This window comes from Anolis sagrei, chromosome 5, assembly GCF_037176765.1.
Source record: "Anolis sagrei isolate rAnoSag1 chromosome 5, rAnoSag1.mat, whole genome shotgun sequence".
Lineage (NCBI taxonomy): Eukaryota > Metazoa > Chordata > Lepidosauria > Squamata > Dactyloidae > Anolis > Anolis sagrei.
In genome coordinates, this window is record NC_090025.1 from 140,530,857 (window position 1) to 140,548,571 (window position 17,715).

At 40.4% G+C, this 17,715-nt stretch overlaps 1 protein-coding gene across 2 annotated transcripts in view; it reads left to right on the forward strand.

Moving 5' to 3' along the window:
* The first annotated feature begins 55 nt into the window (after window positions 1-55).
* The window catches only part of MON2 (MON2 homolog, regulator of endosome-to-Golgi trafficking), a 68,640-nt gene continuing 50,980 nt past the window's right edge, over window positions 56-17,715 (forward strand). For both annotated transcript variants that reach the window (XM_060777539.2, XM_060777540.2), the window contains exons 1-2: window positions 56-364; window positions 11,647-11,710. In XM_060777539.2, the coding sequence (XP_060633522.2) occupies window positions 251-364; window positions 11,647-11,710 (178 nt within the window). In that variant the 5' untranslated portion in view covers window positions 56-250. The remainder of the gene's footprint in view (window positions 365-11,646; window positions 11,711-17,715) is intronic.

A 17,715-nucleotide genomic window follows, 5' to 3' on the forward strand; every position in this document is an offset into this window, starting at 1 on the left:
TCGTCGCCCCGCCCCTTTCCCCTGGAGGCGGCCTGCGCGCGGAAGCGGGCCTGACGTGTGGCGCGGGGCATTGTGGGAGCGGGAGCGGACGTGGACGCGGCAGCGGGGCCTCCCTCTCCGAGAGAGACAGAAAGAGAGGCGGAGAGTGAAGGGAGGGAGGGAGAGAGGTCCTGCTTTCTCTCCTCTCCACCCGGGGCCCTGGCTGGCCCGGCCTGGGCCTGGTCGCCGTTGCCTCGAGCGCCGTGGAGCCATGGCCGGGACGACGAGCAGCCCGGAGGCCGTGAAGAAGCTGCTGGAGAACATGCAGGGCGACCTGAGGGGCCTCAGCCTGGAGTGTCGCAAGAAATTCCCGCCCGTCAAGGAGGTGAGTGAGGGGGAAGGAAGGGGTGAGGCAGTAGGCGGCATCTATACTAGGAATGGGCAAAGTTGGGCCCTCCCTCCAGGTGTTTTGGACTTCAACTCCCACCATTCCGAACAGCCTCAGGCCCTTTCCTTTCCCCCCTCAGCCGCTTAAGCGGCTGAGGGGGGAAAGGAAGGGGCCTGAGGCTGTTCGGAATGGTGGGAGTTGAAGTCCAAAACGCCTGGATGGCCCAACTTTGCCCATGCCTTGTCACGTTTCTCTCTTGGCACGTTTCTCTCTTTCGCCCTCCATTCGTGCCTCTTCAAATTCTGCAGCACTGCTGGTCACAGCTGAACTACAGCTGGAGCACTCAAGGGCTTCCCAGTTCTCAGTGTCTATGCCAGAGTTTTTAAGGTTGGCTTTGAGCCCATCTTTCAATCTCTTTCCTGTCCATCAACATTCCGTTCTCCGTTCTTGAGTTCGGAGTAGAGCAACTGCTTTGGGAGACGGTGGTCAGGCATCCGGACAACATGGCCAGTCCAGCGGAGTTGACCATCGCTTCAATGCTGGTGGTCTTTGCTTCTTCTAGCATGCTGACATTTGTCCGCTTGTCTTCGCAAGAGATTTGCAGGGTTTTCCAGAGGCAACGCTGATGGAATCATTCCAGGAGTTGCATGTGATGTCTGTAGATAGTCCACGTTTCTCAGGGTTGGGAAGACAATAGCTTTATAAACAAGCACCATGGTATCCCTACGGATGTCCCAGTCCTCAAACACTTTCTGCTTCATTTGGAAAAAAGCTGCATACGCAGAGCTCAGGTGGTGTTGTATTTCAGTCTTAATGTTGACTTTTGTGGAGAGGTGGCTGCCAAGGTAGCAGAAATTATCAACATTTTCTAATGTTACAGCATTAATTTATTTATTTATTTTATTTATTTATTAGCTGCATTTGTTGACCGCCGTTCTCAGCCCTAGGGCGACTCACGGCGGTGTACAACATATAAAAGGCAATTTACAAAAGGCAATAACAAAATAACAACATATCCATAATACAACAGTTATATAGTTACACTAAAAAATCCGCTCCGTCTCAACGTAGAATCGTAACCAATCTCATAATCCATATTCCGTTCCAGTCGTCTTTACCAAATTATTGTAGCACTTAGTTAAATGCCTTCTCAAATAGCCATGTCTTTAGGCTTTTACGGAAAGACATAAGGGAGGGCGCCTGTCTGATGTCTACAGGGAGAGTGTTCCACAGCCGGGGGGCCACCACCGAGCTGTATTTCTGGCATTGGAGAGGGATTGGCTGGTGACGGCTGGAAGACCACTTTGGTTTTCTCGATGTTCAATGACAGGCCGTGTATATGAAATATAAGGAAGTGTCATGTTTACACGTAGTCCCCATCTCCTTTGTTGAAGGAAATAAAGATATTCCAAAATCTAGTGCACATCTAGTCCCAAGCAAACATTTCAGATGAGGGATGCTCAGCCAGTAAAACAAATCATGTATGACTGACAAGCTCTGTGAGATATTGTTAGTAAAAGGTACAGGTTTTCCCCTGACATTAAGTCCAGTTGTGTCCGACTCTGGGGGTTGGTGCTCATCTCCCATTTCTAAGCTGAAGAGCCAGCATTGTCCGTAGACACCTCTAAGGTCGTGTGGTCAGCATGACTGCATGGAGCACCATTACCTTCCTGCCAGAGTGGTACCTATTGATCTACTCACATTTGCATGTTTTCAAACTGCAAGGTTGGCAGACGCTGAGGCTAGCATCAGGAGCTCACCCCACTCCCCGGATTTGAACTGGCAACCTTTCAGTCAGCAAGTTCAGCAGCTCAGCAGTTTAACCCACCTTATTTATTTATCCTATTTATTCCTTGCCTTTCTCTACCCCGAAGGGGATTCAAGGTGGCTTACATATAGGCAATTATTCAGTGCCTTTAAACACATACAATTCTAGTAACATTAAAATTAAATTAAAATTAATACATATTAAGCATTTAAAACTTTTGAAAACATTACATTCAATATAAAATCACGCCAGCTGTAATTGTAGACTAAAGACGTTCTGTAGTCATTCCACATATTCCACATATGTTATTGCACTGAACTCTGAAAGCTTGGTCCCAAAGCCAAGTTTTTACTTTTACTATTTTACTTGTGATATTTTTTGTAATATTTATTCGTAATACCTTCCCTCTTCCAGTTCACCCACCCAGTCTTTAAGCTGAAACTATTGGTGCATCTACACCAGTGGTTCCCAACCTGCGATCCATGGACCACCAGAGGTCCCCAAGAACGAAAATATGGTCCTCATCCTCACTATTACTACACTGTTACCCCGAAACCACATGGCAATGATAGTGACTTGTCTTGTTAAACCCTCTAATAGTACCAAGGCAACAGGGATGTCAGGAGGGGAGAGGCTGACTACCTACAAAAGATTAGTACTACCCTATCAGCTCAAAATTATTAAATATGGTTTTCTGTGGGTGAGCAGATGGTACTGTATGGCATATATTCTGTATCAGACACTAGAGCTGATGTGGTCTATCCAATGCAATTTTCTGAATCAGCACCCCAAATAACCAAACCGAATCTAAAGTTAACCAATAACTGATTCGTAACCCTTTTGGTACTAATGTTGGAGAGTGGTCCCTGGTCAAAGTTTTCCCTAGTTAAAAAAAAAAAAAGTTGGTAACCACTGATCTACACTGTAAGATTAATGTATTTTGACACTACTTTAACTGCTATGGCTCAGAGCTATGGAATCCTGGGATTTGTAGTTGTTCAATTATAAAATGTTTTGTTATTTGTATATTGTGTTTCAGCTTTTTTATATCCCTTTGTATTTTAACTTTTAGCCTAGTTTGATGAGGCACAAAGCACTCTTTCACTGACAGAGTTAAAAACTTTGTAAAAATACAACTTGTCTTGGTCTCAAGTGGACTAACTTTCTACTTCACTTCTGTATGCCCTGCAGTGATGCCCTTTTGAGTAGTTGATGCTGCTTTCGAAAGAAAGAGCTTCTTGGTACCCAAAAAAGCTTTTGTGCCTTGTTTATCTTTGTGTAAACCCTTGTGACGACAGGACTGCTGACCAATAGGTCGGCGGTTTGAATCCCGAGAGAGTGGGTTGAGCTCCCTCTGACAGCTCCAGCTCCCCATGTGGGGACATGAGAGAAGCTTGCCACAAGGATGGTAAAAACATTAAATATATGGGAGTCTCCTGGGCAACGTCTTTGCAAATGGCCAATTCTCTCACACCAGGAGCAGCTTGCAGGAGCTGACATGAAAAAAATCTTTTGTTACTGTGCCAAGTCACTTGGCCAGTGATATGTCATGGCTTGAGCTTTGAAGTGTGGCTCTGGAAATAAGGTTTTGAATCCTCATTCAGCCATAGAAACTCACTTGGTGGACCTAGTCAAGTCATACTCTCTGAGAGAAAGGCCAAAGCAAAGCTCCTCTGAAAAAATCTTGCCAAGATAGGATTGCCCTACAAAGCAGAAAAACACTTCACCCTGATACACTTTGTTTACCTTCAAACCAATTTCTTCTCCAATTTTTCTGCAGTTTTACATTGTAAACAGGTCATTCATTGTATTGTGCTGGATACATATATTGCCTTTTGTTCAATTTGAGAAATTATTAATAATGGATAGTCAGTCTGTCTCCACACTTGATAGTTCTTAATAATTTCATATATTTTCTGTGTAGATGTACCTGTCCAATTTGAGGAATGATTAATAATGGATAGTCACTGAAACTTCAAACTTGGATAGTACTTAAGAATTCCATGCGTTTTGTATGTGAACACATCTATAATTTCTGTGCTGTGCTGAGTTTTTACTTACAAATTTCACAATAGACAAACCTGAGAGTTAGGAGCAAGCCTGACAGGTTAGGAGGCAATAGCTAGTTATCCCTGATTAGATCTGCATATCATGTGCTGATATCACATGATAATGATCTTTGTGACATTATAGGACAATATTATAAGAAGCAGAGCACCTTTTCAATATCTTGCTCTGTAAACGTAATTTTATTTGTTGGAATTTTTTACTTCTCATCACCCCTCTATTTTGAAGCATTTTCTTTATGTAGACTTGAGTCATGTTAAAGCTGTACAAGAATACAACCTCCATACTTCAGTGTGGATGTAGTAAAACTGTGATTATGTGTGTTGATATTTATGCAATAAATGAAAACATAGGTGTAAAAATAAATGCTTTTTCTGCACTAAATATACTTTTCCTTTCTCTGAGGGAAATGGGGATGAAGGAAGATTCCTCTTACACAAGGCTCATGTAAAAAGCAGGTGTCCCTGGTTGATGGTATCATGTTGTGTGCAGGCATCCTGGAAATGGACTGCAAGCATGGAGTGACACCAGCGTCTTTCTGCCTATATCCAGCCCAAACCAAATGAAAAAGACTTTCCCTCCCATCCCAGCTATTTTGCTGAAAGAGCGGAAAGTATGCTGCCTTTTACAGGGCCTTGTGTTAGTGAAGTCTTCTCTTCTTCCTCTCCTCTTTTCCCCCATCAAGGCTACTTGAGGAAAAATTGAGCAGGTTCTGGTTGTGTGACTAGCCCTCTTTCCCCCATCCTTCATTCACTTTGTATATGCAAATACAGCTGTTCTGAAATATGAAAAACATCTAGTCCCAAACATTTTGGATAAAGGAAACTCAACCCGTATTGCAGATGTTACCTCACGGGTTTCCCCCTTCATTGCCACAGTTTATGCTACTCATATATTTAGGGGTCCTTTCATGTTCACATAGTTTTACGTTTCTAAAGATACTTGTAACTTACCACATATATCTTACCATGTATATGGGGCCATTGAGTGGTATGGAACAAAATGTAATTAGATATTAATTAGGGTGGAAGATTTGTCAATATTCTTACACATTCATGTTGAGAGAAGCCTCCCAGCAGGATGGTAACACATCTGGGTGTCCCCTGGGCAACGTCTCTGTAAACAGCCAATTCTCTCACACCAAAAGTGACTTGCAGTATGTTCTCAAGTTGCTTCTGACATGATACATATATTTCACTCTGGAATAAGGAGCCACCTTGTTCCGGCAGGACTGAAGACTGACAGGTCAGAGGTTCGAATCCAGGAAGAGTGCAGATGAGCTCCCTCTATCAACTCTAACTCCCCATGCGGGGACATGAGAGAAGCCTCCCACAAGGATGATAAAACATCTGGGCTTCCCCTGGGCAACGTCCATTCCAGACGGCCAATCCTCTCACACCAGAAGTGACTTGCAGTTTCTCAAGTTGCTCCTGACACGGGGAAAAAAAACCCTCTGGAATAAAAATGAGCATCAAAGTAGTGGAAGTATGTGAACTCATCACCACCAAAAAATATTCGAGCAATTTCGTCTACAGGTAGAGTGATGGCAAGTGTTCCTCGGAAGTCAGCATCTCAGCACTAATGAAGTGAAGCATGCTGTTCTAGGATGTTTCAGGCATACGGACAAATCCTTCTATGTCAAAGCTTTTCAGGCATTAGCTAAACCCAGTTGTAGATGTATGTTGTATGTTATGTCTGCACTGTTTGTTTTTGATAAGGCCAATTGGCTAATCAATAAAAATGGTTGTTGTTGTTAAACCCTGTTATATGTATAAATGCAGAAGGGGAATATGTAGTTTCCACTCCTTGAAATTAGTTGTTTTATTTTATAAACTCAAAAGTCTTGGTCTGACTTGAACATATTTCCTTCACAGATACTATAAAGATTGCAGTTAATGCCAGAAGAGCCGGGGAAGTCTTAATACAGTGTGGCATATGATGCCTTTACTCACATTAATAAAGTAGCCCAATTTCTTCAACTCTCTACATCCTAGCTGCATTAATGAGTGACGCATAATACTAAATGTTTTTTTGAATTTATAAAACATAAACTGATACTTTCAAATAATGTTACAATTAATATAAGAATTGGGTATTTACATATATGCTTTTCCTTTTGGGAGGCCAGGATAGAATCATAGAATCAAAGAGTTGGAAGAGACCTCATGGGCCATCCAGTCCAACCCCCTGCCAAGAAGCAGGAATATTGCATTCAAATCACCCCTGACAGATGGCCATCCAGCCTCTGCTTAAAAACTTCCAAAGAAGGAGCCTCCACCACACTCCGGAGCAGAGAGTTCCACTGCTGAACGGCTCTCACAGTCAGGAAGTTCTTCCTAATGTTCAGATGGAATCTCCTCTCTTGTAGTTTGAAGCCATTGTTCCGCGTCCTAGTCTCCAAGGAAGCAGAAAACAAGCTTGCTCCCTCCTCCCTGTGGCTTCCTCTCACATATTTATACATGGCTATCATATCTCCTCTCAGCCTTCTCTTCTTCAGGCTAAACATGCCCAGTTCCCTAAGCCGCTCCTCATAGGGCTTGTTCTCCAGACCCTTGATCATTTTAGTCGCCCTCCTCTGGACACATTCCAGCTTGTCAATATCTCTCTTGAATTGTGGTGCCCAGAATTGGACACAATATTCCAGATATGGTCTAACCAAAGCAGAATAGAGGGGTAGCATTACTTCCTTAGATCTAGACACTATGCTCCTATTGATGCAGGCCAAAATCCCATTGGCTTCTTTTGCCGCCACATCACATTGTTGGCTCGTGTTTAACTTGTTGTCCACGAGGACTCCAAGATCTTTTTCACATGTACTGCTCTCGAGCCAGGCGTCCCCCATTCTGTATCTTTGCATTTCATTTTTTCTGCCAAAGTGGAGTATCTTGCATTTGTCACTGTTGAACTTCATTTTGTTAGTTTTGGCCCATCTCTCTAATCTGTCAAGATCGTTTTGAATTCTGCTCCTGTCCTCTGGACTATTGGCTATCCCTCCCAATTTGGTGTCGTCTGCAAATTTGATGATCATGCCTTCTAGCCCTTCATCTAAGTCATTAATAAAGATGTTGAACAGGACCGGGCCCAGGACGGAACCCTGCGGCACTCCACTTGTCACTTCTTTCCAAGATGAAGAGGAAGCATTAGTGAGCACTCTCTGTGTTCGTCCACTTAACCATAATATGACACTGGCATCATGAACATCTTAAGACTCCAGAAATACTGCTTTACAATAAAGTTGCAAATGAAACACATAATGTTGAAGGCTTTCATGGCCAGAATCACTGGGTTGTTGCAGGTTTTTTCGGGCTATATGGCCATGGTCTAGAGGCATTCTCTCCTGACATTTTGCCTGCATCTATGGCAAGCATCCTCAGAGGTTTGCTTGCCATAGATGCAGGCGAAACGTCAGGAGATAATGCCTCTAGACCATGGCCATATAGCCCGAAAAAACCTACAGCAACCCAGAAACACATAATCTTCCACATTAACAGTTCTCAAAAAATCACCCATTGCTCGGTCATGCATCAGTTTTGTGTATTTGCCAGGTTGGTTGCAGAGGGTGCTTTGGACATTGTTGTAGAAATGGCTGGAACAGATGAGTAGGAGAGGAATGATGGCCTGTTTGAACAATGAAAAAATGACTATCTTAAAACAAGAGTCAGCTATTATTCTCCATAATTTAAAAGCAAAACTTGGTAATCACTGATTTTCCAAATCCTCCTTTACTTCCTATAAAATAGTACAGATTTTCATTTAAATCAAATTGCTATTTCCACTTAGAACTCACCAGGGAACAATGGGATAGATAAGTTGACTTACAATTAAGCAATTGAGTAAATGGGTGCATTGTAGTTGGGTCTAGCTATTGAATTTAAAACCTGGATATTCAGGCATATTATGGAATCAGCAGAAAGTAGTTGTGCATTGTGTGTGTGTGTGTATAATACAATACAACACGGAATGCTTGTGTGTTCTATTCTCTGTTATTTTTGTTATCTGGAGTATGTTAAGGACTTGATTTTTAAAAAAGAAAAATCTGAGGTGGGGAGTATAGAGTGGTCTTTGTTCTTTGTTAGCTTGTAGTACATGTCTTGTTTCTTAATTAGGATTGAACTGCATGGTACTCATTGCACAAGGAACTAGCTAATTATTTTAACTCTCTGATTAATTCTATACTAATGGTTAATGGAAACCATGAGGATTATATTGAAGATCTTTACTAACGAAAGGACTGTTGCTAATTGACAAATTTTGGATTTGACTGCTAAAGTAGTCTGCATGTAATTAATTTCCTTAAGTGTGTGCTGTGCTCCTGTTGATTGATAGCTTTTCTAATTCTATTTAAACATTTAAATGGAGAAAGGAAAATGGGGATTCATGTGACCAAAATCCTATACCTATTTCACAAATATGTGATTTCAAACAATCCTAATTCATTTCTTTATTTCAACAGAACTTCAGGCTTTAGCTCAGGGGTTGTTAATCTTTTTTTCAACAAGAGACCCCTTTGCCAGTCAGGCAAAAACCACTCAGAATATAGTGGCAGATAGTTTTATGATACTCAACATATTCATGTTTCATAATAGTTTGTACACAGCAGAACTTTTTTTTTTTTGTCGTGTCAGGAGTGACTTGAGAAACTGCAAATCGCTTCTGGTGTGAGAGAACTGGCCGTCTGCAAGGACGTTGCCCAGGGGATGCCTGGATGATTTGATGTTTTTATCATCCTTGTGGGAGGCTTCTCTCATGTCCCCACATGAGGAGCTGGAGTTGATAGAGGGAGCTCAACCGCCTCTCCCCGGATTTGAACCTGCGACCTGTCGGTCTTGAGTCCTGCTGGCACAGGGGTTTAACCATGTGAACCGATAACATGTGATCTAGCATCAGATTTAATGACTACCATAATTTCCAAGTATGGCTGAGTATAACCAATTTTGGTCATACTTTTTAAATTTCATTTTCACACCATAAGAGTGGGGGGAAAGGCCAAGGAAACTATAATAAATTGATTATGAAGTTTTGTTAATAAATTGGGTCTATCCATAATCTAATGTACATCCAAGAATGAGGAAGGGGAGAGTATTGTTACAAATATTTTTTTAAAGCAGTTAAATTCACAATGTCTTTTTGCTTAGGAAAAACAAAAAGAGTTGGGTTTTTTAAAAAATTCCATTTCTTGTTGATTTTCTTATTTCTTATACTGTCCTATCTTTTTCTTCTCTTCTGAGCCTATACTGTTAGTATTTCTTCTAAATATTTTGTCACCTAAGTAAGTAGTGCGGGTCTTTGTGCAGGTCCACCACATGTGATAAAAGGTTCCTTTCTTTTTCTTTTCAATTTTTTTTACATTTCCAACATAAATCTGAACTTTTATATATCTTTGCAAGTTTTTCTAGAGTTATGTACCATCTATACATCTTTTTGTAGAAGTTCTCTTTTGCAGTATAACTTCTTATTAATTGTAGTTGTTTCTTCCAGAGTTGTTCCTATTCTTCTAGGTTTATTGTTCATCCTATATTTTTAGCCCATTGAATCATGGGCTCCTTTACTTGTTTGTCGAACAAGTATAAGCTGTTTTTAAGATATGCAACAACTAATTGATACAAAATGAATACTACTGTGTTTTATTGCATACATTCATAAGTGAAGGAAATGGTAGAGGTCAGAGAATATAAAGATAATTTTGATTTTTCTTTTTCAATTTGAACTAACAGACTTCTGGTTAAGAACCCTTGCTTTAGCAGTAAGGTTTTGTTTTTCATTTCTTGCATATTGTTACTTTTAAAGAAACTAATTAAGAACATTAGAAAAGCCAGAATAGACTAGTCAAAGGTTTATCTAGTCCAGCATTCTGTTCAGACAGTGGCCAGTCAGGTGCTTACGGGAAGATTCCCTGTTGGACCTGAGGGTAATGAATATTTAAAAGTTTACTTTAAGAAAATAGTCCAGATGTCTGAAGGAACCAATTTGCCTGACGCTATTAATACAAATAGTTCTCTAATTGGAATATTGCCAATAAATGACAGTAAAGCTAATCAGCATGTTCAGGATACTAAGTTGGTACTCGGGATCATGAGAGTTCTAGGAGTACGAAAATCATAGAATGGGGTAGGCTATAATTTTGGAACTTGAGTTCTTAATGCTTTTATCAATATTTTGACCTTATATCTGCCTTTGACATACTTGTATGTAGTTAATGGGCATTCTTTAGTGTTTCAGAGATTGCGTGTTAGTGCACACATGTACATGCAATGTGTGGTAGTGATGATGTAACAGTAATTACATTTACACTCAGCTATCCTAAAGGATTTATCATCCTAATTAACATGGAGAAAATATGACTGAACTCAATGGGAGCTCATGCCAAATAGACCTACTATACAGTAGATTGTGCTAAAAGATAAATTTATTTAATTCACATCTCTTTCTAAATTGATAGGGGGGGTTAGAATGTTATGACATTACAGTTGATGTTTTAGGTGCCACAGTAATATTGTAAGACTTCTGTGCAAACATAGTATTCTGCATCTCTTCTCAAATCTGCTCCTATGTGACTCCTGTATAAACTGAACCTAATCTTTCTATTAACCTTGAGAAACAGATTTTGGTTTTTGTGGAATTTGCTTAAGTAGAAAATGAACCGGTATCTCAGATATTTATTCAAGTATTGCACTAGTTTCTTCAAAATGTACTTTTTAAATTAGTGATAGGTAACTTTTTTTTTTGATACAATATCTGGTTCTTGTCTAAGATACCATAAGTGAAGTCTTATTATGGAAGCAATTTCTGTAGCTGTAAAACAACATTTTTGTAGGCATAGCAGTTTGAAGCACATTAAACACATTTCGTCTCTTTCTCTGGTAAAGGAATGTGTTTTCCATGAGGAAAGGGGAGAGAGGAATGCCAAAACATAATCAAGCCTTCTAGGAAGCCAGTTTGATCAGACTGTCCCTCATAGACATTGCCATTCAGTTTTGCTCCACCAGGCTGAGGAAACATAGTGGATGGGTCTGCATTATATCATTATAATTATATTAAGTCTTGTCATTGTGTAAACTTTGTCAGTTTAAGAATTTGTACCTGAATCTTCTTGTTTTCCTTTTGCGTATCCATCCCTTTTCCTATTATGCAATGTCTTTTTCTTTAAACTTCCACTTGTTTTTCTTGTTTTTATAGCCATTTAATCTTATCTGGAATTTTGTAGATCGGTGGTTCTCAATCTGTGGGTCCCGAGGTGTTTTGGCCTACAACTCTTAGAAATCCTGGCCAGTTTACCAGCTGTTGGGATTTCTGGAAGGTGAAGGCCAAAACATCTGGGGCCCACAGGTTGAGAATCACTGTAGATAAAAGAGTAGACTATAAATTCTATGAATGCTTTAAACATATACATTAATACTGTGCCTCCTAAGAAATGGTTTCTTAATATTGTTTCCTTTTTTTACAGGCAGCTGAATCAGGAATAATAAAAGTAAAAACGATAGCTGCAAGAAACACTGACATTTTGGCAGGTAATTACTTGATAAAGGATAAAAATCAGTTTATGTTAAGCTATTTGAAGCAGGTATTTCACATGTGGTTGATACTGGATGTATATATTGCTTTTCCAAACTGGAAATAAGATTGTCTGGTTCGTGAGTTATTTTCTGAACCAACCATGTGTTCTATTGGATTGAGCATTAGGAAATGAGGGTTAGGTTGTTGTTAGCTTTGAGGCTGTGATCCAGGTCTTCTTTAAAATTCTCCGTATGAATTTGAGTGTCCTCGCCATTGGAGGAAATTTTGATTCCCCCATATGAGGTCAAGCATCATCATGGTTTGTCAAAAAGAATAAAAGTAAGAAAGCATGACACATTGTTTGTCCCGCTATTATACATTGGGCCAAAAAAAGCACTCAAAAATTTGTAGAGGCACTGTTTGTTTAAAAATACAGTTGTAGAAATTTGAGGAAAATATATGCACATGTTCAGTTTTAAGATTGCAGATGCCAAGCAGATAGGTTTTGTTCTGTGTCAATTCTGCAAGAAAGTGTGACTGTGGGTCACAGTGTGATGACTGTGAATTCCGGGAGAAGGGCTTAGAAAATATTAAGAGGATTTATTTGGTGTTTACAACAAAGTATGTTGAAGAGTAATCACTTTCAGATTGGGTATCCTTTATCCAAAATGCTTAGGATCAGAAATGTTTCAAATTTCAGGGTTGCTGGGTTTTTTAAATACTTGTACTTGTACTTGTTATTATTTATTACTAGCTTGGGGACCCGGCGCTGCCCGGGTTATTAGAGAAAGTGGGTAATGGCGGTTCTGTATGCCAAGTTTGGTCTTTGTTGGTCATTGGATAACGGCTGCATTGTTTTCAGGAAGTGAGTGAAGGTACTTGAAGTCCCATCATCTATGGTCCACCCTCCTCCAAACAGCAGCAGGATATAGAGTGGGTCATGGGGGCTCTGTGTGCCAAGTTTGGTCTTTATCAGTCATTAGATGAGGGTGTCAGTGGTGTCAGTAAGTGAGTGAAGGTACTGCAAGTCCCATCATCCAAAGTCCATCCTCTTTCAAACTGCACCAGGATGTAGAGTGGGTCATTGGAGTTCCATGTGCCAAGTTTAGTCTTGATTAGTCATTGGCGAGGGTCTCAGTGGTCTCAGGAAGTGAGCAAAGGTACTTCAAGTCCCATCATCCATCTCCAATTTTTTCCAAACAACACCAGGTCGTAAAGTGGGTCATTAGAGATCTATGTGCCAAGTTTGGTCTTGATCTGTCATTGGATGAGGTTTGCAGAGGTCTCAGAATGTGAGTGAAGGTACTGGAAGTTCCATCTTCCATGGTCAACCCTCCTCCAAAACTGCAGCAGGATGTAGAGTGGGTCATGGGGGCTCTGTGTGCCAACTTTGGTCTTGATTGTTCATTAGATGAGATTGCAACAGTCTTGAGGAGTGGAGATACTTGAAGTCCCATCATCCATGATCAGTCCTCCTCCAAAGTGCACCAGGATGTAGAGTGGGTCACTGGACCTCCATGTGCCAAGTTTAGTCTTGATTGGTCATCGGCGAGGGTCTCAGTGGTCTCAGGAAGTGAGTGAAGTGACTGCAAGTCCCATCATCCATTGTCAAATTCTTCCAAACTGCACCAGGATGTAGAATGGGTCATGCTGGGTCTCTGTGTAAATTGTGGTCCTGATCCATCATTGTTGGCAGTTGTAATGGTCTTAGGAAGGGAGTGCAGGTATTGCAAGTCCCATCGTCCATGGTGCATCCTCCTTCAAACTGCACCTGGATGTAGAGTGCGTCATGGTGTCTCAGTGTGCCAAGTTTGGTATTTATTGGAAATTGGATGAGGGTTGCAGTAGTCTGAAGAATTGAGCAATGGCACTGCAAGTCCCATAATCCACGGTCCATCCCCGGCCAAACCACACCAGGACGTAAAGTGGGTCATGAGAGGTCTAGGTGCGAAGTTTGGTCCTGATCAGTCATTAGATGAGGTTAATTAACAGTGGTCTCAGAATGTGAGTGATGGTACTGCAAGTCCCAACATCCATGGTCCATCCTCCAAACTGCAATAGGATGTAGAGTGGGTCATGGGGGCTCTGTGTGCCAAGTCTGGTCTGTATTGGTAATTTTCTGTCCCAGCCCCCTCTGGCCTTTTCCTTTCATCTCTTTGTCATCTCAGAATCTTGGAATTGAGGCTGGCCAATCAGAGACCATATGCAAATTTCCTTCTCATGTCCCCATTTCTGTCATGAACTCTTTTCCCCACCAGGGGCTCCTATTGAAGCTGGCCAATCAGAGACCATATGCAAATAGCACCACAGCGGCAGCCAATCAGAACACTGGCACATACTCCTCCCGCCACACTTTTGTCCTCCACATACAAGTTTTGACTTTTATTATATACATAGATTATTACTTCCATATTGATAGTTGATCAGGGATGGAGGTGGGACGAGAGATAGTCACCTGCCCAATGCCTTTGAGTTTTTCCTCAATGGGCTCTTTCTCCACCATCAGAAATTGAAAGAGGAAACAGAAGAGAGAGGGAAAGAAGAACTCTAGTTCTTGTACCTTGGTTTTACAGGTCCATCTGCCACGTAAAAGGTAGACATCCCAAATGCTTCCCTGTCAGTTAACACACTTTCCACCCTTTTAGGAAAGTGAACCACATAACTGGGAAGTGAAAGGAAAGTTCAAGTGGTTCCAGCTGTGCCACCATCTGATGCTTCATTCTGCCACAGTAACCCTCGTAACTGAGAAGGGAGGGGAAAATTCAAACAGATGTGACAGTCACGTCCAAGCAGTTGGTGGCATGGATTTTTTTTCTATCTGTAAGACATATTGCATCAAGACCATAAACCCTGTTCGCCTTAAATTTGGTATAGCAGCCTCGAGAACTGTTTACCTCTTGATTTTTTTCTCATTTTTAAAAGTCTATATTAATTAGTTTAAGTTAACTAATTAATATTCATGTGGTAATGTTTCAGTCATTCAGTATCAAAAGAGGAAATACTGGAGAGTACTCAACAGAATCCATAGGAAAAAAAGGCGAGACACTTCTCTCAAGTACTCAGTGGATGGGTTTTGTTTTTTATTTTATTTTAGAAAAAGTTCAACATGATTCACCGTATGAATATATATTCTAAAATATTAAGCCTGATTGTCCAATTTTTTTGTTGGTCCATCAAATGAAATGAGATGTTCAGTTCCAGTTTCCTGGTGTTATATTGCACATTGTCTCTGGAGAAAGCCATTGAAATACATTGGACTTTTTCTAAAAAGATTTTTTTTAAAAAAAAAACCATCCACTGAGCACTTGAAAACATATCTACCCTTTTCCCTATTGGATCCTTCAGAACCTTCTTTAGTTAACCATGTCATAGAGTGCCCTTAACAAACCACAGGTTCATTAACAATTCAATTTAAACCCAGGAACAATTAAGCAAGAGCTGTACTCTCCCATGATGCAGGAAAGCCCTGTTTCATGGTCACTCAGGGGACAGGCTGCTACTTCACAGGGCTGTAGTAGTGCGTTATGACAATGTGTCTGGTTTACTTCGCACAGTACTGGTACAGTGAGTCCAACACTTGACAGCTATAACCTTTTTTGACATTGCTGGTGTGTCAGACTAAGAGCTTTTGTAACTGGTGTGAAGCCTGGTACTTTCTTTGCTTGTAAATATAACACCTCATAGCATACTGTTCTCTTATTTTATTTAGACTTTTAAAAAGTACTAAAACACAGTTAATTAGCAAATTAAAGCTCCTATATTGCCTTGTTGTTAATTTGCATCATGTTGATTTGACTTATGCCCACCTTCTAAATGAGAGCTATTATTAAAAGCCTTGTGTTGTAGGTTTTTTCAGGCTATATGGCCATGTTCTAGAGACATTCTTTCCTGACGTTTCACCTGCATCTATGGCAGGTATCCTCAGAGCTAGCGAGGATGCTTGCTATAGATGCAGGCGAAACGTCAAGAGAGAATGCCTCTAGAACATGGCCATATAGCCCGAAAAAACCTACAACAACCAAGTGATTCCAGCCATGAAAGCCTTCGACAATACTTTAAAAGCCTTGTTCAGATCTTGCATATTCAGGACCACGGCTTCCTTGGTTGAATCTATCAACCTGAAATGGGATTTTCCTCTTTTCCTAGTGCCTTCTACCTTACCAAGGACTTCTGTTTTTTTTTCTAGGGTCATGGCCTCTCATGATACAGATTATTCCTTACTGGAAGTATTTATTTATTTATTTATTTATTTATATACTACATTTATATACCGCCCCTCTCAGCCCAAGGGTGACTTGGAACATTGTCAAAGCATCTCCATCTCAAATTATTGTCCAGTTGCGTCATCAGTTGTCCATAATATCATATATCTATGCCATATTTGGGAAGACCTGTTCGAAAAGCCAGGTTTTCACCATTCTTCGAAAGGACAGGAGGGAGGGGGGCGATCTTATCTTTCTAGGCAGGGCGTTCCACAGCCGAGGGGCCACCGCTGAAAAGGCCCTGTCTCTTATCCCCACCAAACGCATCTGTTAGGAAGGCGGGAGCGAGAGTAGGGCCTCCTCAGAAGATCTTAGCCTTCTGGATGGTTCGTAAGGATAGGTAAATACGTTCCGATAGGTAAATTAGATCGAAACCGTTTAGGGCTAGTAGTGTTTAGTGGAGTTTTTTTTTCAGATTTTGGAATACATACATATATATAATCTTAGAGATGGGACCCAAAATCCATCTGAAATTTTTTCAGTTTATACACATAGCCTGAAAGTATTTCTATACATATGAAAGATGAAGATGAATATTATGAACTAGTAGAATAGTGCTTAGAACAAAATTTGATTGTTGGCAAATGATTCATTATCTTGAGTGTTAGTACTGCCAACAGAAAGATGTATAATGGCTTCTGTGTACACTAATTTCCTGTTAGAGGGATGGTTATTTTAGTCTGTGGCATCAAAAAGAACACCAACATGATTTTACTTTTTTGTAGTCTTATTTAACTGGATCTTCAAAAATTAATTTATGTTATATATAGCCTACTCAAATTGTATAACAACATATACTGGAACAGCGGCCCTTCCCCTTTCCTTTCTTTACAGCACTTTTATTTCATTTTTTCTTTTGTTTTCTTGCTATCGTGAATGCTGACATAAGTGGGAAAGCTATAACAGGTAACGTCAGCTATACATCCAAATTCACAGTAGAGTCTTGGTTGTCCCCTGGAAGTTAAGTAGGGATAAGCCAATCTGCACTTTGAAGGATACATTCCTGGAAAGACAGAAAACCCTGTCAGATGTACTTAATAATCTGTCCTTTCAAAGTAGTATGTCATACAACAGAGCTTCAGCTGAGGATCACAAATCCATTGCCGGTTCACATGGGAAGAGCTGGTCTTGCAAAGAATCCTGAACTGAGCTTAAATGCAAAATTGAAGCCAGTGTGGGTAATTCAAGAGTGGCATTGCATGTCTTCCAGTGTAGTACTACTCGAAGTAGTGGTCCACAGGCTGGTGCCAATCAATGGTATATCGGTCCATAGTGATTTTCCATAAAGAAAGAAACAGTCATACCAGTGCCACAAATATGTTCCTTGTCCATGGAAGTGGTCCAGTTTAGCATATCATATCATGCTTCTTTGCATGACATATGTTTGTTTTGAATTAGTTTGATAGTATCCTGTTGACTACCTTAAAACTGGCTTTGTAATTTGTTTTAATGATTTTATAGTTTTACTTTTTAAAAATTACTTATTGTCAGTTTCAAATCTTCAACAATACCATTATTTTTTTAGTTGAAAAATGGACTGTAACTTTAATAAATGTACCTTAGAACAAAATTATAGTGGTAAGAATTGAATCAATAAATGTTACATTATTGGGTGTACATCCTTCTGCATAGCTACAGTTCTAAAAGTTAAGTTTGCTTTCTTCATAGTTGATAGATGTATAAGTTATGTATCCTTTGTCCAGAATTCCAAAAGCCAAAACAGATGGCTGAGATAGTGACATTTTTGCTTTCTGGTG